Source organism: Penicillium expansum (genome assembly GCF_000769745.1).
Source record: "Penicillium expansum strain MD-8 chromosome Unknown contig277, whole genome shotgun sequence".
In the NCBI taxonomy this organism is placed as follows: domain Eukaryota; kingdom Fungi; phylum Ascomycota; class Eurotiomycetes; order Eurotiales; family Aspergillaceae; genus Penicillium; species Penicillium expansum.
In genome coordinates this window covers 126655-148811 of record NW_015971414.1, presented here as the reverse complement: position 1 = coordinate 148811, position 22157 = coordinate 126655, and the positions used below count along the sequence as shown (strand labels likewise).

Below are 22157 nucleotides of genomic sequence, written 5' to 3'. Positions count from 1 at the left end.
ATTCTCACAAAAGGAAATCAAACATTTGTGAACTGGTTGTCTCCTCCGATTACCCTTTCCAGACCATTAAAAGCTCAGGAAACACATCCAGAGAGAAATCGCCTGTAATACACAGGCAATCCTCATTATGTACAGCTGTAAAGTCACACTCGATGCAATATTACATCCTCAAGATCCTCCGCACGACCCCAATGATACAGTTCAAAGGGGGGTATTATCGGACAATGCATTAAAATACAAATGCTCCTGGCGAAGAATTGAACCAGTGAAGAGACTGGCGTTGAGCATCGAGATGCAAATTTGGTACAGCGTAGAATGACGATTATTCCACAGAAGAAAGTCTGTACAAAGAAGGACCAAATAGTGGATTAAAGGGCGATAATGGTGTCAAAAGAATGTTCGGGGAGAAAAGGACATGCCAAAGGGTCGGCAAAATGTTTGATGAAAATCGTCGTTTGGGGGGTATTGTTTTCGAAAAAGAAAAGACCCACGGGAGAAGGGTGAGAAAATGGAAATCTGGCGATGGTAGGCCGTCTTCGTGCGCATTTTCGGTGTTCGAAGTTGCGAGGTCGTAAATAGACATATGAAATGGGACACTCAGATTCAAATGGGTCATGAGAGTCGATTGCCCAGAGGAGATCATGGGCGATGGTCATAGAGAGATGTGGCAACATGCCACGCAAAGGAAATGTTGGGGAAAGCAGAAACCCGTGAGGTAAACAGGGTCAGCGAAGGAGAGGACGATACCGATAGCAGGTATCAAAGAGATGAGGAAAAAGGTGAAGAGCGCAGGTGATCCAGCACGCCAACACAAATCAGACCTCAACAGGACTGAAATGGTCGAGAGAAGTTGAGGACAAGAAGAAAAGAAAAAGCCGCCGTAAAAGCATCTTGGAATGCATCAGCCAAACACCACGCTCCAAGGACAAGACGAAAAAAAAGAAAGAAAAAAAGGCCGTAAGATGCAAGAAAATGCAAAGCACCAAAAAAAAAAAGAAAGAAAGAAAGATACTGGCGAGTGGATTTAGTAGGAGAGCATGCGGCGGCCGGGGGTTCGGGCAGGGACTGGGCTTTGCGAGAATGGAGAGCTTAGGTAGCGGTTTCGCTCGTTGTCGCCAAGTCGGCACCGGCCAGTCGGACTGTCCTCCATTTGTGGGGATTGTTCACCAAAGGCAAAAGTCTGGGCACGATTGAGCTTGGAGCGCTGCTTGACCTTGCCAAGTCCACGCTCGCAGGCAAATTCGTGCTCCTTCGCACTCATTTCAACGTAGTTCTGAGGGAAACAGAATGATCGGTGCTCGGCGAAGAATGAACTGTACCCACCATCCAGAATGTACATGTCAGGGTATGACAGGTGAGGGTAAGTATCAACATTGATGGCGCGATCATGATGGCGCAGGTACTTGGCCATGATGGGAGCCCGATGGGCAGAGTACTCGCAGTGCAAGACAAGCGCGGTGCGGGCCTGGGGGGAACTGAAGAGTTCACCGGCGAGGCGTTCCTTGTCGTTATAGTTCAATGCGCCAGTGATGTGGCCACCCTCATACTCGTACTCGAAGCGGCAGTCAATGATGAGAATGTTGTCGAACTGGTCGTTGAACTTGCCGTTCATGAGTTCCAGAAGAGTGCTCTTGTCGATGCGAGGCAGAGAGTCCGCACGATCCTCAGGGATGAAGTGAGGCAGCTTCATGCTGGGCGGACTCGAAATGTCACTAATGGACTGGACGGGTGTATTTGTCGCTACCTTGGCCTCTTTATCGGCAATAACATCTGCTGGGTTCTCAAACATGCTCAGTGATCGGCGGCACTGCTTGCGGGGACGCATCAAAGAGTGAGAGGGTTTGCGGATTGAACTGGGAGCGGGCGAGCCACTGCTACGGGCATGATGGAGGGACGGCCGCATACGGGGCGGAGCTAGGTGAGTTGAAGAATTGTTACGAGAGATTGGACGCTCATGAGGCGGTGAGTCTCCAAACATATCTTCCAACGAAGTGGACGTGCTGAGAGATGTCTTCGCTCCAGTCCCAAAGCGGAAGGGCGGTGCTTTGCTCTCTGGTGCAGGCCGGGTCATACCAAGTTGGAAAGACTGGGCCTTACTCCTGGCCAGACTCGGACGCAGGAAAGTGGGCCGCTTCCTCCTGTCAGATAGAAAGTCATGTTAGCGGAACTGATTTGGTGGCTGGCTGAATATCACGTGCACTTACTCAGATGGGCATAGAGGAGACTCCATTGGAGACGCTTGCAGAGGGCTTGGTAGCGGAGACACCATTGGTGATTCCATCGGACTACCGACGGGTGTCGGAGACTGTATCTCGATCTCAGCAGTGACAAAGAACGCCGGCTTGTGAGGTAGTGGGGACATTTCCATAACGTCCATGGCCGGAGCTGGTGAAGACGATGGAAGCGGCGGGGTGGTCATCACATCGTCTATAAAACAGATCAGTAACTCTTCCCTGTCATTGTGGTAGCCATTCCTTACCACGTCCATTGGCTTGACCAAGCATACTGGCTGTGAACAAAGACCGCCGTGGTGTGGCTAATTGAGGACTAAATATAGAGTTAGCCGGGCTTTGTTCCTTTGAACATGAAACGATCATGGCAACCTCCACTTACCTCTGATCAATATGGAAGTTCTGAGAAAGATCAGCAGCCAAACTAGCTGTGGGGGAAGAACCCCGAACGGGTTTCATGTTGAAGTAGTCCGAACTAGACTTCTTCATGGACAATTCCTTGAAATTGAACGGGTTTCCACCAAACCCGGACATTGAACCCAGGGAGTAAGAAGTCGGTCCCTCTGACCTAAAGCAATGGCCGAACATGACTGACGGAGGCTGCATCGCAGCGAGAGGTGAAGAGTGCTCCATAGCCGGTGACGAATTGGAACTAGACCAAAAAGCCCGACGTTGTACAGTTTGTCTGGCAAAGCAACCGGAACAGATGGAACAGAGGCAATCAGGCCCTAGCCACAGATGTCTACCCAGTACTAGGTCCTACACACTGAGGTTCAAAAAAAAAAAGTCTCAAACGCACGTCTCCACGTTTGCAATTTCAACGTTATGGGTCCCCACGATCGCCGTGACAACCAGTCCGGGAAAAAAAAAACCTAGGTCCCAGACCCTAACCACCAACGGCGAGAGTTGTATTTTGTAAGAATGTAGGATTTATCGGTCCATGACAAGATTTCGGAGGATTTTGGGGGTGTGAATTTGGTGAATTTGGGGAATCTGTCGGTCGTGATTGGAGGGGTCGGGGGGAGCTCGTGGGTGCTGCAGGACTGAGGGGAAGGTCCAAGAATATGATATGGGATTGTCGATAGAACTAACAAAATTGAACCTCTTCTCACAAGGTCGAGTGAGGAATGTCGAGGGTAGTTAAGAAGAAGAAGAGAAAGTAGGAACAAAGCGATTTGAAGAAAGAAGCCGTGAAGCTGAAGGGATGGGCTTGTTGCAATGGGCAACGCAGGTGGGGAGGATCTCCGAATGTACAAAGTATTGAGTAATACTGCGGCTCCGATTTTCAGGTAATCGAGAATTTTAATATTTTAAGATGGAAATTAAAGTGAAGATGGGGGAGTAAAATCAAGGTATTCAAGGTATTCAAGGTATTGGAGGTATTTCGAGGTATTGGAGGTATTTCGAGGTAATGAAGAGAGAGGTATGTATAGATAAAACCACTAGTTCCATATCCAAGAACCTGTATGGAGTACGGAGTATAAGGAACTGGTATGGTATTCAATTAATACAAAAATGGAAATTAAATATCTATTTCCTATTTCCTATTTCCTATTTCCTATTTCACCAAGTAACCAAGTAAAGTAACCAAGTAACCAGTAACCATAGAGAGTAAAGGATAGACATGCTTGCTAGGGGTCAAATACTTTTTCTTTCTGGTTGCCCCGGGCTCCCTTGCCGCAGCAACCCAGCGCCTATCACAGCTCATCACCTAGATTTCCCTTATGTCTTGGGTTTAGCTTTATCTCCCCTGCTCTATGGAAGGAGGATTTGTCTCTCTATTATCTATTACTCTCGTACTCGCGTACTCTGTTACTCCATACTTCATACTCCATACACAGTACAACATACAGTAATCTTCCATCCTTTGGTTCCAGGTTACAAATGAGTATCCACCAAAAACTTTGTCTTTCCCGTGCCCGTCACCAAATGAACCACAGGTGAGCTGAAAAAAAAAAACCGGAGCCAAAGAGATCGAGTCTAATGCCAAAATATCCACTTTTCCTCTTCTCGGGAGAAAAAAAAAAATTTAAAGCTTCTGCAAGTGATGGGAAGCAAGTGATGGAAGCAAGTGATGGGAAGTAAGGGCGCTTCGATTGAGAACGGCTTCTTTATTGCTTTGACATAACGTCACGATATGCTTCAATTCAATCCCCAGGAAATGCTCCGAGCACTTGAAAAACTGGATCCATTCACATAATTCATTATCCTGCTATATACTCCGTACTCCGTAGTCTACTCCGCAGATAGTCTATATAGTGCTCGATCGGCTCAACTAGCTCGATAAGAAGGCCCTGTGATCGTCTTGCCGAGGTACTCATTGGTCGGGAGAAAGCGTGGAATCTTAAGATCTCGTCATCTCCGAAATGAAAAAAAAAAAAAAAAAAGAGTTCGCACTATCTTGGCCCTATTAGGTGATGTCAAGAGCCGATCCAAGATTGGAATCTCTGTTCTCCGTTGTATCTTGGACGGAGTACGGAGTATGGAGTCTACAATGTGGTAGGTGTAGAGTAGATTGCCGTTCAATTGCTTCAAGATCGGAACGTACAACGTAGCATCGAGTAAGGAATGGTAGATAATCTCATTCTTCCTCTTCCTTGAAATTGAAGACGCTATAGTGCTCTGCTCATACATACCCGTGCTGCCCTTACTTAGGCATTCTTGTTGATCAAGGGTTCACGATGACCTCCAATGTCGCCCATCCCTTCCCTCCCCCTTGGTAGGATGTTTGACTTCAATATACATTAATTGCCTAAGGTAGTTCTATTGAAACCTTCCTATCGGATGAGCTTTGGCACGAATTTTACAATCTTACCACGAAAGCAAATGCATCTCGATTGCCGCTCTGGTGTTAAGGCTACTAGTAACAGCAGTAAGGACGAGCCAGGGTCAAGATTCATGCGATTGGCGTGCCAAACAAACTATGAAGAACTTGATTCCTTAACACATTGCAAGTTTATCGACCCAGATCTCAGTCGGGTCTCATCCGGGCCATCAGATGTGGTGTTTACCCTACCCAACAAGATCTCAGATTCGTCACCATCGACTTTTTACTTTGCACGGAGTACAAAGCATGCCACATGGAACTGCTAGTCGCTGGAGTCAGCTATGGTCATCCAGTCATACAAACATAGTGGACACTCGGGTCAGAATTCACTAGGGAGTACTTCATACCCCACGGTGTGTGCTATTCTAGGCCCTCTCTCGTGAAACGCTAGAACCCCGACCTCGCTGGGCCATCCTGGTGTATCCGACCAATCCGAGATGCATCAACCCCCAGTCCTTTCAATATTTACAATTGGTCGCCCTCTATGTATCGGCATCTCTCCAAGGCATTGGTTACACATCCCCCCCCGTGTGGCCGACGATACGGTGTGCAACTCCACGACGCGTTTCGGAGAATTCTATTGGCCCGTGATGCTACGTCATATCTACTGAACATCCATCTATTTGTGCTCCGTGCACATCACAAACCTGATGTCCTAATAATACTTAATCTTGGAATTGGAAGACTCAGCCCGTCTTGAAACCTTGAGAGGCTCGGATCACGTCTTTGTTTTGATGTTGACAGTAACACTGGTACACAGATTCACCAATCAGCATCCTCTTCCAGGCGCCTGCAGATGCGAAACTCTCTAACATGCTCACCATGTCAGCCCAATTGCCCCGGTTTAATATCGCTCTACACCAGAGTCACAGCTAAGGTGGGGTCGGAGAGGACCCCGATGATGTGACCGGTCAATTGCATCACAGCGCCATGTGCGAATGGGGCCAGTCATGTCAGCTCTCCAGCCGACTGCTTCTTTGCTGCGGGGTTCATCACATTTCAACTCGTGTCCCAGATATTTCCTGCATGGTTAGGGTTGCCTAGACCTTCTTTTCCCCTCTGTGTCTCAGGACTTTTACCCCCCTCTTCTTGTCCAATGTGATGTCACGATCTTGTTGATGTCGCGTGAAGCTTGAAGTAAACAAAGCAAACCAACTTCCACGAAACTAATGCGTTATCCCGTGATCATGACATCAACTAATCTCCAGATCAAGATTTCCGACCTTTACGACCTTTGCGACCGAACCTCTTTAATCTGTATGGTATTATACACTCCAGTACTGGAAATACCCTTACCCTATGGTTGTATATTTCTGGTTTCTATATTTGTCAATTATTATCTCATTATCCTCCCGGCTCGGAGCCCCCGATCAGCGCCGCTATTGGTAACCCCGGTCATTTATGCGCGCCTCGTCGGCTTCGTGCCTGTCAGCTCTCTTCTCTCAATCGTGCTATCACTTATTAGCGACGCCCTACTCCCCTATTTGGCACCTTGTGACTCCGCATATCCCACAGCTCCGATTGTGGCCCATATCTCTGTCAAATAGGTACATCGTACTCCGTACAGCGTGATAGATCGGCCTACGTAGGCGCCGCTGGACTGGTATATTTTACAACCATATTCTATTGGTCTAGACTTTCCTTTGTAGCACAGAATAATTTCTTTTGATCGAATTTGGTATGGTATGTTGTATTATTTTTTTTTCCCACTGTATCCAGACCACCTTAAGCTAAGCCCGTAGCCACCCCCGTCTTTACTTAAACACCGTATATACTCCCCAATCCCAGTACTCGGCCAAAATCCGCTCCAAACCTCTCTGTACAACCTCCCGAGTCACACAAAGCCGTATAACACGGTGATAGTGGCATAATCAGGCAACCCACGAAGCCCCTGAAAACGCAAAATCTGACACCCGACTCTATCATCTATCACAACGGTTGCCAGGACTCCCAGGCCCACCAAGGCGCCGGACTCCATATATTATCACTCCGAGACCCATCCGCCGACATCAAAACCACCTGCGCAATTCCCACGAAATCCATTCCCACATGTTACCCAGCACGACGACTACCTAAAACTAAAAACTACTTAAACCATGCAGATCCACGGCAGACGATCCCCCATCCGTTCCAACACATCAATTCTGATACAGAGGTAATTTTCTTCCAAACTCCCATAACATTGATTCTGTCAGATGTCAGATGGTCTCGCCCACGCCAAATTGATAGTTCGATGCATGCTTCCTGTTTTTCTCTATCGAACTATGTACCAAGAATGACGCTTTGTCCGGTATATTCGTATACAGATCAGCCCCGGGGCGGGTCGGTGCATCCGAAATCAGCGCAAGCGGAGCCCGGATCCTGAAGCTCGGATCCAGCGCAATTAGCGGGTTTTCTTCGGCGACACGCGATTGTATAAATGGATGCTGGTTTCCCGGTTGCCTTTGACAACAGGATAGTTCTGCGTCTGGACTGGTGGTTTGAGGTTGAATGGTCCGGCTGGAACATTAGTGATCTCGTTTTTGGGTTTCGTCGTTACCCCTGAATCAGTCCAGACTTCTTTTTAATCCCGGTTTCTCTGACAGCTTCGAATACACTGGGTTCTTTCATCTATTGAAACACTGGTCGCATGTTGCCATGCCCGATCTGTTGCGTGGTTTTTGAGGTATCTTCGCTGCGGCTTCCAGGGGCTACATTTGAGATACGGAGTACGGAGTACTCCGTATACTTGGAGACAGTCTAGGTCTTGTGGATTTGGGGCTAGGTTTTTGCTTGGCTAGACTCGTAGACTGGGTAGGTAGTATCTGACTTGGCTGTTTCGAATCTGAGCAATTTCATGAGGTTAATGGTGTCGGTCTTGAAGTCTTGTTGAGAGTGGTCAGATGCTACAATATATATGTGCCCCGATTCCTCTATATGACTTCGCACTACCACATTTGATTTGCCTAACACGGTCGTCAATGAAGTACAAGTCTGAGATATCATACTGAAAACTCTACAATGTAGAAAATATCTACGTTTAAGAAGGTCGTTTGCTCGTAACCCCGGTCTCTTCCAAGGTTGGAGCATCAAAAGTCCTTATCGGCTTATCGGTCTACACTAGTCCCAGATAGGCTAAAGCATGAATTTTTCTGAGCAACTTGAACGGCCGCAAGGAGTGTTGAACGTGCCTTTGGTTTGTAGATCTAGATTGTCACGGCCTGAGAGCGGATAATTCAATCGTTAATTGAACCTCGCACTTATTCCCCATCTCAAAATCCCCCAGTCTCAGCAATGGGCCCCCCCTTCGCCGGTTCAAAGAAGCGCCGCCGTGAACCTCATAATGTCGACGTGAAGCTGGTGGAACTCTACGAGGATCTCGCTAGCGAAAAAGATGACATCCGACTCAAGGCTGCCCAAGCCCTAGTGTCGCAGTTCACTCCAGACCAGAACCCCGCCGATGAACAGATCAAGAAGGTGCTGTCGAGACTCTTCCGCGGTCTCTGCAGTAGCCGCAAAGCTGCTCGAATCGGATTCTCAATTGCCTTGACTGAGATTCTGACTCAGGTCTTCTCGTCGCCGAGAGAGACATCACGCTTCGGCTTCTCAGATGCTCTGAACCTCTGGGAGTCTCAGTCGAGTTCCTACGGCAGCGAGTCGGGACAGGTTGGTCGCCACACATGAGTTAAAACGTCGCATGCGCTAATTGAGACAACCTTTCGTTTTATATAGGAACAACGCGACCACCTCTTCGGCCGTCTTTTCGGCGCTGAAGCGATCATCAAATCCTCCGTTCTATTCCAGCCCACCGTGCCATTCGAGCAATGGACCCAGGTTGTCGATCTCGTTTTCGAGCTCGCACAGAAGAAGCCATGGATCCGCGAGGAGTGTGGGTGGATTATCTACCAGTGTGTCTACGACCTGGCCGCACGCAAAATGGAACCCAAGTACATCCAGTCTGCGCTGGAACAGCTCTGCGTACGCGACCTCGCCCGGTCGCCGGAGGGTGTTGCTATCTGGTTAGCGGCAAAGGATACGTTCCCAAATGCTACCTTCCCAAGCAAGATCTGGAAGCATGATGATCCACTGGATACGAAGGAGCGCAGCAGCATGTCGAAGATCATGAAGGAATCGGGTGCTGCTGCCAGCGACGGTGAGACTAAGGTGAACACTGCCAAGTCCTCTGGCGTGTGGAATAACAAGCTTCACTTCGCCTGGGATGCGGTTCTTTCTCGGACCAGTGTTGAGGCCAAGGACAAGTCGAAGAAGTCTCGTATGACCTTCACTGATTTCTGGACTGAGGTTGTGGACAGTGAGTACCTATCTAGGGTATGGAATTATACACGAGACCCATTGAACTGACAAACGAACTCTTTACAGATGGATTGTTTGCTGCTGCATCCTCAGACGAGCGTAAATACTGGGGCTTCCTTCTTTTCAACAGAATCCTCAACGATGGCGGGCCGCAGCAGGCCTCTCAGATTTTCACCAAGAATCTTATGCGTTGCTTGACAAACCAGCTCGCCGTGGAGGACCGGTACTTGCATCGAATGGCCGTTAAAGTGGCCAAGGCAATCCAGGCCCGCGTGTCCAAGGAGCCTGAATTCGCAGCTGCGGCTATCCGTGGCTTGATGGGAACCAGCGGTACACTGAACTTCGACCAAGCTACAAAGACCAAGACCGTTGAGAAGATTGTTGCTGAAGCCAACTACGAGGCATTGGAAGAGATTGTCCCATTCTTCGAACAACTGATTCAAAATCCCGGTACAACCGAGGAGAAAACCGCCGCATCCAACCGTCAATTCGTCGCTGGTCTCCTTTTGTCAATTGTACGATCCAAGGCTTCTGCCAACGAAGACGATGCCGAAGACCTTCAAGCAAGCCTTGAGCAGATTCTTTCCATCTTCGTGCGCTTTGCATACTTCATGGATGCCGGCAAGGGCTCCACTGCCCCTGAGCCTCCTCTCTCATCGGCGACACAAGAACTCCTGCGTAATCGAATTAACTCCTGTTTGAACAGCCTTATTTCCAACGAAAAATTCGCCGCTACGCTCCCATATGCTGTCGTGAAGCAGATTCGCGACGCAGCCAAGTCTGGCGAATTCGGCAAGTTCATCATCGCTATTGATGAGAAGCTGTCGGAATCAGTAAAGGCTGCTTTCAAATCTCTGAAGAAGTTATCCAGCAGGGTATGATTTCCACCGTCATCGGTATCTTAGCTACTTATACTGACTATACCAAATAGGAGAAGAAGGAAAAGGGCATGGCCGCATTCAAACTGCTTTACTCTATGACTATCATGCAAGTGTACAACGGAGACGCAGACGCGGTATCCATGCTTGATGAGCTGGAGTTCTGTTATACCAAGTTCCTGGGCGACAAGGAAACCAAGACGGAAGACGCCGGCGATGCCTCAGATGCGTTGGTAGAAATACTTCTCAGTTTCGCATCCAAGCAATCGCAGCTGTTCCGTCGTATGAGTGAGCAGGTTTTCGGTGCATTTGCTAACCAGATCACCGAGAACGGGTTGGAATCTTTGACCTCGGTATGTAGCCAACTCTTTGTCAAACATGCATTTTCTAACTAGACCCAGATTCTGGAAGCCAAGGAGAGTCTCGCTGGACAGCAAGAGATGTTCGAAGAGCAAGACGATGAAGGCGAGGAAGAAGGAGAAGACGACGATGACGAAATGATGGATGTCGATGAGGACGAGCTTGACAGTGATGTCGAGGTTATCGAAGCCGGCGGCTCCGGCTCCGGCTCCGACTCCGACGAGGAAGAAGAAGAAGACAATGAAGAAGACGCAAAGGAAGTCGCCGCCTTCGAAGCCAAACTAGCCGCAGCTCTCGGCACACACCGCGCAGACGAAGACGAGTCCGACTCAGACGCCGACATGAACGACGACGAGATGGACGAGCTAGACGACAAACTAGTGCAAGTATTCCGTGCGCGTCGCCAAGAAACCTCCCACCGTAAGGACAAGAAGGACGCACGCGAGAACATGGTAAACTTCAAGAACCGCGTCCTGGACCTACTAGAGATCTTCGTGAAGAAGAGCCACACCCGCCCGCTCGCGCTCGATATCCTGCTGCCGTTGCTCCGACTATCTCGCCGGACCAGCGTAAAGCAGATCGCCACCAAGGCCAACGGAGTGCTGCGCGAGTACACGAAGGTGTGCAAGGGCAATTCGCTCCCGAAGGTCGAGGACGACGCACAGGCGGAGGCGCTCTGGGAGTTGCTCCGGTCTGTTCACAAGGAGGCTAGTCACAGTGGACCTATGGGCCATGCGACTGCTTGCAGCCAGGCCAGTTTGCTTGTTACCAAGGTGCTGGTTGCACATGATAAGGATGCCATTGCGGGTGTTGTGGATGTTTATGCTGCTACTCGTAAGGATCAGCTCATGAGCACTAAGTGTCATGTACAGCCGTCGTTCTTTTCAGAGTGGAACAACTGGTGTGTTTCTGCGAGCAAGCAGTTGAAGTGAGGTTGGTTTCTTTTGTATAGAGATTGCGAGTATGATCTGTCGCTAGTTTTCAATATCAAATGTCATTATCATGTTTATTCAACGGTTATATACAGTCCACTGTCATATCTAGTACCCCCTCTCCCCGCTTTTTGGATCAGGAACTATCCTTGTATTTGTGTATCAACTAGAAATAAGCTTGGGAAAGGTGCATTCAATTTTAGACAAGGGCATCCATGGATATATATTCCAAGCCATATCACAAAGGGTGGGAAATAAGAAGATATTCTATGTCTTCCTACAACAATGCCCCATTCTATAGCTATACAACAGCATAAGATCACGACAAATCATTGAAAACTTCTCTAAAAGCCAGTAATGTACCGATGCTTAGTCGTCTCCTCCAAAACCTCCAACTTCATCCCAACCTCAATAGCTCCCTCATTACGCGGCGCACTCAACATCCCGAAACAAGGCTTGTACTTAATCCCCTCATCAACCCTACGGTACGAAACAAGCGTATCCCACGGCTGCTTCTTATTTTTGAGCGCCGTATCTGGATCAACATTAGGCACCTGGCAGCGCGCACAGCGAGCCACAATATCCAGATCAAGCGGAGACTGAATAACAGCCTTCCCATCACCAGCAGTATCGCTAGAAATACCGCTAGCCTTCCGACCGGTGATACGAACCAACTTCCACGAATCCTCACTCCACGGCGCACCTCCGCGAACAACGATATTCGGACGGAACCGCTCGACAGTAATCGGGTCCACACCCACCTTTCCCAGACGAACATTAAGCTCTGCCAGCGAAGATTCTGATGCAATCAATACCGGGTGCACGTCAGGAAAGCCGGTTGTCTGGACGCGGCCCAGACGGCGGGGAGCGCCGTTACCCTTCAGCACGCGCGGGGTCGGGCCCTTGTAAACAAGGGCGACGTCGCGGCGCAGGAAGGCGGAGAAGGGGGCATTTATTTCATCGCTGTACCTGTACCCGTCTGTCTCCGTGTCCCAGATGTGGACGGGGCCTAGGTTTGTATTTTCCGCTAGCCATTGCGGAGATGGATGCGAAGGGATGCGGATTGTGTGGAATTGATGGTCTTGGTCTTTGTCTTGGCTGGATTCATTGGTTTCGGGGATTGGAATACTCACGACCAACTCGTCACCCTCGGCACTTAGGGCGGTGCGGATGCAGGTCATATCGGGGATTTGGCGGATGGTTAGGAAGGTATTTGAGGACGTGTCGATGAGCATCCAGCGGCGGTCGAGGTCAAGCCCGTGCTGTTTTAGGACTGTTGATTGGACTTCTAGGCCTCGACAAGATTTTATAGGGTACATGCGCAACGAGATGATCTCGCTGGATTGTTTGGGGCGCTGGGGCCATAGGCGGAGAAGTTTGGTTGGCGATTGAACTGATTTGGGCCATCCTGTGAAGCGGGGAATCAGGAGGATTGGAATTAGGAGTACGAGGCCTAATATTACAGCTGACGCCATGTTGTGCGACTGAAGCATGTTTGCTGTTTGGGAAGGTGTTAGGGTTATACAGGCCACCGAGGTGAAAAGTTGGTTTTGCCAAAGGGTGCCGCCTTTATAAGAGGTTATGACCTTATATTTCGAGGTGCTCAGATTAGGGAAATGTGACACTTTCATTTTGCTATTATAGTACTTTGTTGATATACTGTGTCTTGTCCTGTTATTCTACATATTGTGGCTGCTTTAGGTCCAATAGTAGAAGGACTCAGAGGTATGAATTAGAAACATGGTGCCAGGGAAATACCATAGGCAAACACCGTGTGCGTATAACATATGCAAAAACCAAAGGGAAAGGAACTAGAAATGAATACAAGACCGAGAAAAGCAACCCTTTGAGCCAAATACCGGATTAAAAAAAAAAAAAAAAAAAAAGCAACATGTACCTAGGTGGACCACCTGAAGGGGTATATGTCAAAGATAAAGTTGATTGCGATGCGATCTGGTTATGCCGAATGCTTCTTATCAAGCCAACATGCGACCATTGCCTTAATTAGGGCGAGTGTGACAACTCTGCCTTGCTCAATATTCGCATCCTCAGATGCCCCAGGGACATGAAGGAACAGGACATTGCGGTCCTGGCCCTGTAATTGGGCCAAAGACATGCTGGTATAGAAAATGAAGTCGCACAGGTAGTGACCTGCGTCCTGGGAGATCCGGAGATCTGACTCGGGAGCAAACGAACGCCACGTCTCCAGGAACTGGTCGTCGGGTTGGTAGGGCGAAGCAGAGGAGGGATCATCTGTAACACGACCTGGGATCAGAATCGGCGGCAGACCCAACCCTTTCCATTGCTTCTCGCCGTCCACATAGCCGGGGCGACCGTTAACATCGGTGATGTTATAGTCATCTCGGTGGGCTAAACTTTCGACGGAGTAATATTGCCGCGGAGCTGCGATGCCGATATGAATAATGAGATCAGGTCTACGACCACCATGAGAGGAAGCAAACTCCTCCAGAATTAAGGGAAGAGCCTCTCGAACAGTGGCATATGCTACTGGGATCGGAGTGGGATGCACATGAAGTGAGACTCGACGCGGCTCCGAATCGTGGTCGTTAGGCGACGGGAAAAGGAAAGACGATGGAAGTGAAGAAGCGATCAGATATGACGCATTCACAAGGTTGGTCTTGAAGGGCTAGTTACACTGTTAGTTTCGGGTCGGATGCTAGCAGTATCAGAAGTGCAGATCACTTACCCCAAAGCCTGTTATTAGGACCGATATTTCATTGGGCGAGGCCAAGGGCTGTGGCGGGTTGTTGCCCACAGGGGTGGAGAGTATATATGGAGTAGCAGTGCCGGAGTCCCCCATATTCACGGTTATTCTTGAGGTGAAGTTAAGAAGAAGATGACTTTTAAGCGGGGGAAGTCAACCCTGGAAGGCACCGAGACAAATGCGGGGTCTTGGCGGAATGCAACCCATGGATCTTACTAGCCTAATTCCGTTAAGCTATATAAGTGGCGACCAGTGAAAGACTTCATATTTTAGGCTTATGTATCATATGTAGTAGGTTGTTAGGTTGTTAGCTCTTTGTTGGTGCTATTTGATAGGTCTTCATCCGCTCTCCAAAGGTAAATTTTCTTCTAGTGCTGGGTCACCGAGACTTTCTTATTCTTGTACCACGGTGTACAGAGCTGGTTTCCCCTCTAATGATTCTACCGTTCAACTTGCAAGATTTGCAGCTCTCTATTATCATTGGGACGCTTATAGATTGGAAAACATCTGCATATGCAAGTGAATCCAGGCGGAATAGAAACCCGTTCAAGAATTGCCTGTTCGGGTAAGGATCGCTTAATTTGGCTCTCGTTCTCGCATTTCAGGCTAGGTATACATCGATGTAGGCCAAGAATGTTATTTCTCGGAGCTTTGAGATTCTGGTGAAAGGAGTTGGTCGCTTAGAATTTATTGGACCTGTAACTTTCCAACGCTTGGCTTTGGCTCGGTTCGGTTGAACTTGACAGCATTTGATACTTACGTGGGCCCCCCTGGTTTGAATATCCAGTCCAAGGCCGGTTGGGGGAAAAATGGAGTCTTCCTGACTGGCTGATGGCTCGGTAACTATTATAAATGAGAAGGTCCTCGGAGAATATCAGTTCTTAGAAATCTGGGGTGTCACTTCTATTGTCCCTCCTCCCTCCCTTTCCAGTCTTGACCTTGACTATGGCAGTCATCACTGAATTTCTCAACAGCCCCTATATTGTACAGAGTATGTGCATTGCCCTAGTGGTGGTGCTCATAACAAGTGTTTGGGCAGACATAGCAAACGGGATCCCCCATAGACATATTCCTTTGGTTGGAAAGACCTGGTGGGAGCTTACCAACAAAAAGGCCCGGCAACGCTTCACTCGGTCATGTCGTCAATTAATTGCCGAAGGCTTTGCAAAAGTGAGTCTTAATGTAGATAGATCACAGAATTCTCTGCTCTCAAATATGCTAACAGACCTTGGTAGGGAGTCAATGTCTTTCAAATCATCGGAGCCACAAGCCCGATAGTTGTATTGCACCCGAAGTTTGTCGATGAAATCAAGAGCAACCCAGATCTGAGCTTTGATGACTCGATCAAAAAGGCAGGTCATAGATCGGAAATAACCGGTGACCACGGCTAACTTGCCAATAGACATTTTTTGATGATCGCATTCCTGGGTTTGAACCATTTCATAATGGCACTGCGTTGAAGGCTACTGTGGAGATCGTGCGGACTAGTTTGACCCAGGCGCTTGGTATGGAGGTCTTTATATATTTCACCCGAGTGATATAATTGACGTATCTTTCCCATTCAAACAGGATCCATTTCACTTCGGCTTTCAAAGGAGTCAAGCGCGATATTAAAGGAACACTTGCCCCCCACCGATGGTATTCTAAAGCACACCCCATTTGCATTGAACCCTCTCACTAACGCTTCCTCTCTTGGTGCCTAGAATGGAAACCCCACCACCTCGCGCATAAGATCCCGTACATGGTAGCCCGCCTCTCCTCTTTGATATTTGTCGGAGAGACCATCTCCCACGATGATGAGTGGATTGATGTTTCCGTGAACTATGCCATCGATGCTTTTGTGGCTATGCGAGATCTACGAGAATGGCCATCCATTCTACATCCAGTTGTACACTGGTTCCTGCCTTCTACTCAAAAGCTACGCACGCACTTGGAAATGGCTCGCTCCATAATTAGCCGCGAGATAGACAGGCGGGCGTTGATTCGTGCGGGCAAGCTCCCCGCAGATGATCTATCTCGTGGTCCTGATGCTATGGACTGGTATCGTGAGACCGCCGAAGCCCAGAATAACTTGACATTTGATCAGTCTTGTGCTCAGGTTGGATTGGCGCTGGCAGCCATTCATACCACGTCGAACTTGTTGACCAACGTCATGTATGACCTCGCGGCATATCCGGAGTATATCCAGCCGCTGCGTGATGAGATTTGTGCGGTTGCTGCCGAGGATGGAGTTCTGAAGAAGACTAGTTTGCTCAAGCTGAAGTTGATGGACAGTGTGATGAAGGAATCGCAGCGTATTAATCCACTCTCATTGAGTAAGTCATCCGCCTTCCTTCCTTCACTTTTCTTTTCGTGAAAGTATAGCTTGTTGACACTCCACAACAGCCTCCATGAACCGGCTCGCACTCAAGCAAATTGTGCTCTCCGATGGAACTGTAATTCCCAAGGGTGCCAATATGTTTGTCTCTACAAAAATATTGGAAGATGACAGTATTTACCCTAATGCTGCTACGTATGACGGTTACCGGTTTTACAACAAACGCCTGCAGCCTGGCAATGAACACAAGCATCAGTTCGTCGCGACGACAAGCGAGCACTTTGTCTTCGGTCATGGTGTTCACGCCTGCCCTGGCCGGTTCTTCGCTGCCAATGAAACAAAGATCATGCTTCTTCATTTGCTTCTGAAGTACGATTGGAAACTGCAGAGCGGCGGTCGACCTCCAAACATTGAAAACGGTGTCGAGTCTATCACCGACCCACGGATTCAGATTCTGTTCCAATCGCGTGAGTCGGAGGTTGACCTAGGCTTCCTAGGAGAATAGGGGATGGATCTAAGCAGCACCTTTCCCCCCACTTTTTGTTCTATACATATTGGACATCGCTAGGTTTTGTCTATTTCAACCATGGAAATGATGTCACTTACAAGCTGGGGGACAAGTTGGATTTTATCGAGTGACCTATTTGAATACGATCGAGTCATTTGAAAAAGACTAAGTCCAAGTCTTCGAGGTACATACTTTGTACTCCGTAGGTACAACATTAGGCTCGATTCCTCGAAAGTGGAGTTGATTGGCATCTGGCCCACAGTTCTGCGGGTATACTGTGGCTATTCATTGTAAGCGAGATGAGAGCTTACTATGTACTCTGCAAATCTGTTGAGAATGGATATCTGAAGAGAGTTCATGGAAAACCATCGATTTCAATGCAGAATATCCAACTGTGCATAGGTCACACATATACTCCGTAGTAATCGGATGATCGGATGTTTGTATAAAGGAAGTCAGGTCGCTTTTAGGGTTTGAATGGAAACACATCACGTGACCAGTAACTATACAGTAACTATACGGTAATTTTTGTAATTTTTCAACACGTGTCTTGGACGCGTCGCGCGTCGGTGGAGAAAGATGAACGTGAAGCTTCTCCAACCGCGCCTCCACCCGTCCCAATGGGGTTATATTGGTTTGGCCTTGTCTCGTTGGGTAGCTCGGGCTCCAGGGATCCAGAGATCCAGACCGCACAATGAGAAAATGTGACCGCTGATCTACGGTACACCCAGGTACCCGTACCAAGCTGGTTTTCCCGGGTTTCTTTGGACGCAACAAACCAATTCACTATGAAAGGACTTTTTACTTTTCGAGGCCCGAGCCACTCCAAATCTGATTGGAAGTTTGATAAAAAAGGGAAAAAAAAAGGAAAAATGAGCTGAAGAATATCAGTGCAGATAACCATCAGCTGCACTTCTCTACGCAGGCTGGCCGTTCTCCGTTCTGTTCTGTACAAGCCCTTGCAGCTATGGAGGTGAACGGCTGGAGACAATGTCTTGAAGATGGAGAACCGATCTACCATACGGAGTACTCCGAGTACTCCGTACATGGTACCTGATCCCAAACACCAGCCCCCTCATTTATAAGGTCTACAAGACACATATGGAGTACGAAGCACAGCTTACTCTGTACAGCTTACGGAGTACACAGTACATTAATACCTTCAAACCATAGAGTCAAAAACAGCACTGATGATTTGCTCAAGCTGTCCTTACCTCCCAAGGTGGTTCTTCTTCAAAACCCTGTGATTAAAATTATTTGTCCACTGTGCATGCATTAAGCAAGGCCCAGAGATGTGTCCACAGTCATTCTATATAGGCAAGACTCGAGAAAATCTAAACAAAAACAACAAGAAGAAAATGAGAATTCAATTGACTATACTTCGTACAAAGTAATATTTGATTTTTTCAAGTAACAACGCATAAGATTTTCACAGTGGGCCATTGAAGAAGAGGAATTCGAGTCCAAGAAGTACCGGGTACCAAGTTCAGTAGGCAGTTCACCACGGGGACTACAGGTACCAGGTACTCCCCACCACTCCCGCCTCACCCTACGCCCAATCCTCCCCCATCATTCTCCTTCTTCTCTCTCTTCTCTCTCTCTACCAACCCTTTTTTCCATTATCGCGAGATATTTTCTCGCACCCTTCTCCCGTTTGAGGAGACCTGCTTTTCTTTTGTGTGTTATTTTTTTTTCCGGGTAATGACGAAATCCTTCATTCCCTAACTACTCGGGATGGAGCCGCAGATGTGATCTGGTGATCCCCGATTTCAAGTCGCCGCATTCCTCAGGAAGCACATCACGCACACCGAGACCTCGGTTTTTTTTTTTGCCCTTCTATTTTCACATACTCCTGCATCTCTTGCTGCATTTTTCTTTTTTTTCTCTTCACGATTCACGACATTGACGCGACGCTGCGCGCTTCGACTCGAAGTCGCGCGCCGTACTCATCTACTCTCTCAACTCCGACACGTCCTCGAGTTCCTCCTAGAAGTCGCATTGACCCACATTCTGCGGTTCGCAAAACCGCAAGATTGCCAATATGGCTCAACGTCAACTTTCGCGTACTCTCCCGAAGAACTTTACCTTCTCCCTCGGCGACAATGAACCCAAGACCCCCGAGCGGCCTCGCACCACTATGAATGTACCTCCACCACCTCGTCACTCAATCTCTAGCGGCCGTCTACCTAGAGTTCGGGCTCGTGCTGGTACCAATGTCTGCGCTCGCATGGACATGGATATGTTCCAATTCCACGGCTCCGATGTTCCCCTGCCTTCCATTGAAGTACCCCAATCGACTACCGACTTCGAGGCGCCTTCATTCCGTGATTTCGCCAACGATGAGGGATATCTTGCGCCCCCTCGCGCGCGAATGGATTTTAAGACGCCACCAGCGCAGATCTGCGGCACGTCTTTCGATTCTTGCGACACTGGAAACCCGTGGCCATCGTGGGACCAGACACCCGGCCCAAACAACATCAAGCGCCCAGACTCCGTTTGCTCGACTTTGTCAAATTCTTCAATTGAATCAATTGAAACGTTCGCATCGCGACCATCTGTAGGAAGTTTCACCAGTGTCGAGAGCGATTTGTTTGACTCGTACTTTCCTTTGGAAATGTCCAAAGAACCTGAGATTGAGTCGCCTTCGCGACCTCAGAAGCAGTCGGTCAATATCAAAGTGTCCAAGAAGTCCTGGACTCGTGAGATGGATACCCACTTATGGAATACCTATCAAATTTACCTTCAGGACCCTACTATGACTCCATTCAAGATGACCCCTGGCAGTATTCCCCCTTTGGGAGTCACCTCGCGTGTTGCGCGACGCGCCAAAAAGACATGGTGGCAAAAGAGCAGTCGCATCGTTGAATCTGTCTCGATGAAGTCTGTTGATCCCATTGAAATTTCTACACCCAAGGCTATGGAAGAAGAGTCGCAACCGGCCTGGCCCAAGTCTGACTCCAAGACTCGACGACGTCTCAAGATGCTATGTCGACGTAAATTCTCAATCTCTCCCCACTATCAGCGCATCATGCAGTCTCGCACCCCCGAGCCTGTCACGGAGATGTTCGGTCCTCCTACCGACACCCGCGTTAAAGACTTCGCCGATAACTCGGCCTACACTACTCGTGACCTCGGCGTTTCTCTTGTCACCTCCTCCGAACCGACTCCACTTTCTCAGGTTACACAAGACTTGCCGTTGACCACGGACTGGTTTAACAATCCCGTGCCTGCTCATGTCGAGCCACCAGTGGCCAAGACTCCTAGCCAGCATCTTCGTGTGGAATCTGCTCCTAGCATCCCCCGTTTGGGGTCTCCATTCGTGTACAGCACTTGGGGCCCCGGTGGAGCAAACCGCCAGGTCCATGATCCTAATACTCGACGTGGGACCGTCCATGCGCCGGGTTATCGTGCCCGACGCAACACATACTTCGATCGGTCTTTGCCCGATACCGACGATGTATTCGCGAGCGTTTCCAGGGAGCAGAAGAATCCTTCCGACCAAGAAGTGGAACGTCGCTTGGAGGACTATGTTCGTGACAACAAGTTCCAAGACATGGGCCATGGTCGGGTCCGCATTCGCAATCGTGGAGCTACCACTAGCGCTGTCAATCCCAGAGATATGGACCAGTTGTTCTCTCCCCCCTCATCCCTCAATTCAGGTCCACTTGAGCCCGAGGACACCACACCTATTCTGAAACCCCCTATGAATCCATTGTTGGACCTTGGTGACAACATTAAACGCCTCGGCTCACCTTTCCGGGTCGAAGGAGGACACAAGCGTCGCGAAGCTCCGAAGCGACTCATTCGACAGGCACCTGCACTATCTGATCCATTCTCGAGCGCTGGCCCTTCATATGTCGGACCTGACGACAACACTTCTCCCATGCAGGTTTCTCCGGCTCAAGTACATGATAAAGCTCCGGGTACTTTGCCATACAATGCCTCTGAGGACGGCCTTTCTGATGCCGAGCGCATCCGCCGGCAAATATTGAATATGCCTTTCACGCGCAACTAAGTTGCAGCCTTCTTTTTTTGCTGTCGAATTTCCAAGTATCCGTTTCATCGTGGCGTCGATTTCTTTGCGAGATTTTATCCCCTTTGCATTATGACTTGAACGAGATACCGACAGGGCCCTGATACGACCCTTGCATTTCCAGCCTTTTTACGACAGCAACACCATCCACGACTGTAACGATACGTTTGAACGTTTTCTTCACGCTCAACCTTCAAAATCGCAACACTGAACCCCTTAACGACCAAAAAGAACAAACCAAAAAAAAAAAAACCAAAAAAAACAGTGATGGGTCTTTCCACTTTCCATTCGGTCGAAACCCGCACACAGTACATGGACATCTGGCTGTTGGTTACCTGCCTACGAACATTCACCTCGTTGGTCTTGTAACAACAGTCACCTTATGTGTGTGGCTATGTTTCGTACTTTTTTACTCGGTGAAATCAGCACTGTTTCATCATTCATTCATTCACAACCTCATTTCCTTTTCTTCCAACGGGGCTTTAACCTCGAACAAAATAAGTCAAAAGCCCAAAAAAAGTTCAAAACACCCTGAAACCCCATATTTGCTGTCAGCAATCAGCAACCATTCGCTATTTATGCGACCCACGCTCCTTACATATTTTCTTTTATCTTCTTTTCTCAGACTTTGTCTAGTCATTCATCCCCTGCATCCCATACATGGTGCAACATACCTTTCCCACCATGTCATACTGGAGATGCGACTCGACTTGATAATGGTCGCCTTTCGAATTACCCGTCACACATGGAAACGACTCCCTGCCTCTATGTTGACCCTTGTCAGTCGACATAGATGGCAACGCACCCCCCCCTCAAAAGCGAATGTGCAACGATACATATGCAAGTACATAGACGAACTGAAACGAAACGAACGCGCATGAATATTGCAGTTGACCAACGACATCCCTGATACGCAAGCGAGGTGTTTGGTTTTCTTTTGCCAGCGATCCCCATTTCTTCTTAATTTGCATCTCATGATCTCAATCTTGAAGCTGATTTCCCTGGATATTTCCCCTTCTTGATTGGTGATCCACGATTTACCCTATGCTTTTG

General features: G+C 48.5%; 6 protein-coding genes across 6 annotated transcripts; 3 read left to right on the top strand and 3 right to left on the bottom strand.

Moving 5' to 3' along the window:
• Positions 1-1024: 1024 nt before the first annotated feature.
• nimT (putative tyrosine protein phosphatase MIH1) lies at positions 1025-2765 on the bottom strand (the record flags this gene model as incomplete). Its single annotated transcript, XM_016745699.1, has 4 exons — positions 1025-2138; positions 2205-2427; positions 2480-2547; positions 2614-2765. 4 exons carry the CDS (start codon positions 2763-2765, stop codon positions 1025-1027), a joined length of 1557 nt encoding a protein of 518 aa, XP_016595431.1.
• A 5566-nt stretch (positions 2766-8331) lies between these two features.
• On the top strand, positions 8332-11521 carry PEX2_084280 (DNA-directed DNA polymerase POL5; the record flags this gene model as incomplete). The annotated part of the gene is made up of 5 exons (XM_016745698.1): positions 8332-8703; positions 8770-9349; positions 9418-10226; positions 10283-10582; positions 10631-11521. 5 exons carry the CDS (start codon positions 8332-8334, stop codon positions 11519-11521), a joined length of 2952 nt encoding a protein of 983 aa, XP_016595430.1.
• A 344-nt stretch (positions 11522-11865) lies between these two features.
• On the bottom strand, positions 11866-13014 carry PEX2_084270 (MOSC domain-containing protein; the record flags this gene model as incomplete). The annotated part of the gene is made up of 1 exon (XM_016745697.1): positions 11866-13014. One exon carries the CDS (start codon positions 13012-13014, stop codon positions 11866-11868), a length of 1149 nt encoding a protein of 382 aa, XP_016595429.1.
• Positions 13015-13478: 464 nt separating this feature from the next.
• Positions 13479-14342, bottom strand: PEX2_084260 (putative pyroglutamyl peptidase type I; the record flags this gene model as incomplete). The annotated part of the gene is made up of 2 exons (XM_016745696.1): positions 13479-14168; positions 14229-14342. 2 exons carry the CDS (start codon positions 14340-14342, stop codon positions 13479-13481), a joined length of 804 nt encoding a protein of 267 aa, XP_016595428.1.
• A 1645-nt stretch (positions 14343-15987) lies between these two features.
• PEX2_084250 (cytochrome P450) lies at positions 15988-17068 on the top strand (the record flags this gene model as incomplete). The annotated part of the gene is made up of 2 exons (XM_016745695.1): positions 15988-16561; positions 16632-17068. 2 exons carry the CDS (start codon positions 15988-15990, stop codon positions 17066-17068), a joined length of 1011 nt encoding a protein of 336 aa, XP_016595427.1.
• Positions 17069-19112: 2044 nt separating this feature from the next.
• Positions 19113-21086, top strand: PEX2_084240 (uncharacterized protein; the record flags this gene model as incomplete). The annotated part of the gene is made up of 1 exon (XM_016745694.1): positions 19113-21086. One exon carries the CDS (start codon positions 19113-19115, stop codon positions 21084-21086), a length of 1974 nt encoding a protein of 657 aa, XP_016595426.1.
• Positions 21087-22157: the final 1071 nt, after the last annotated feature.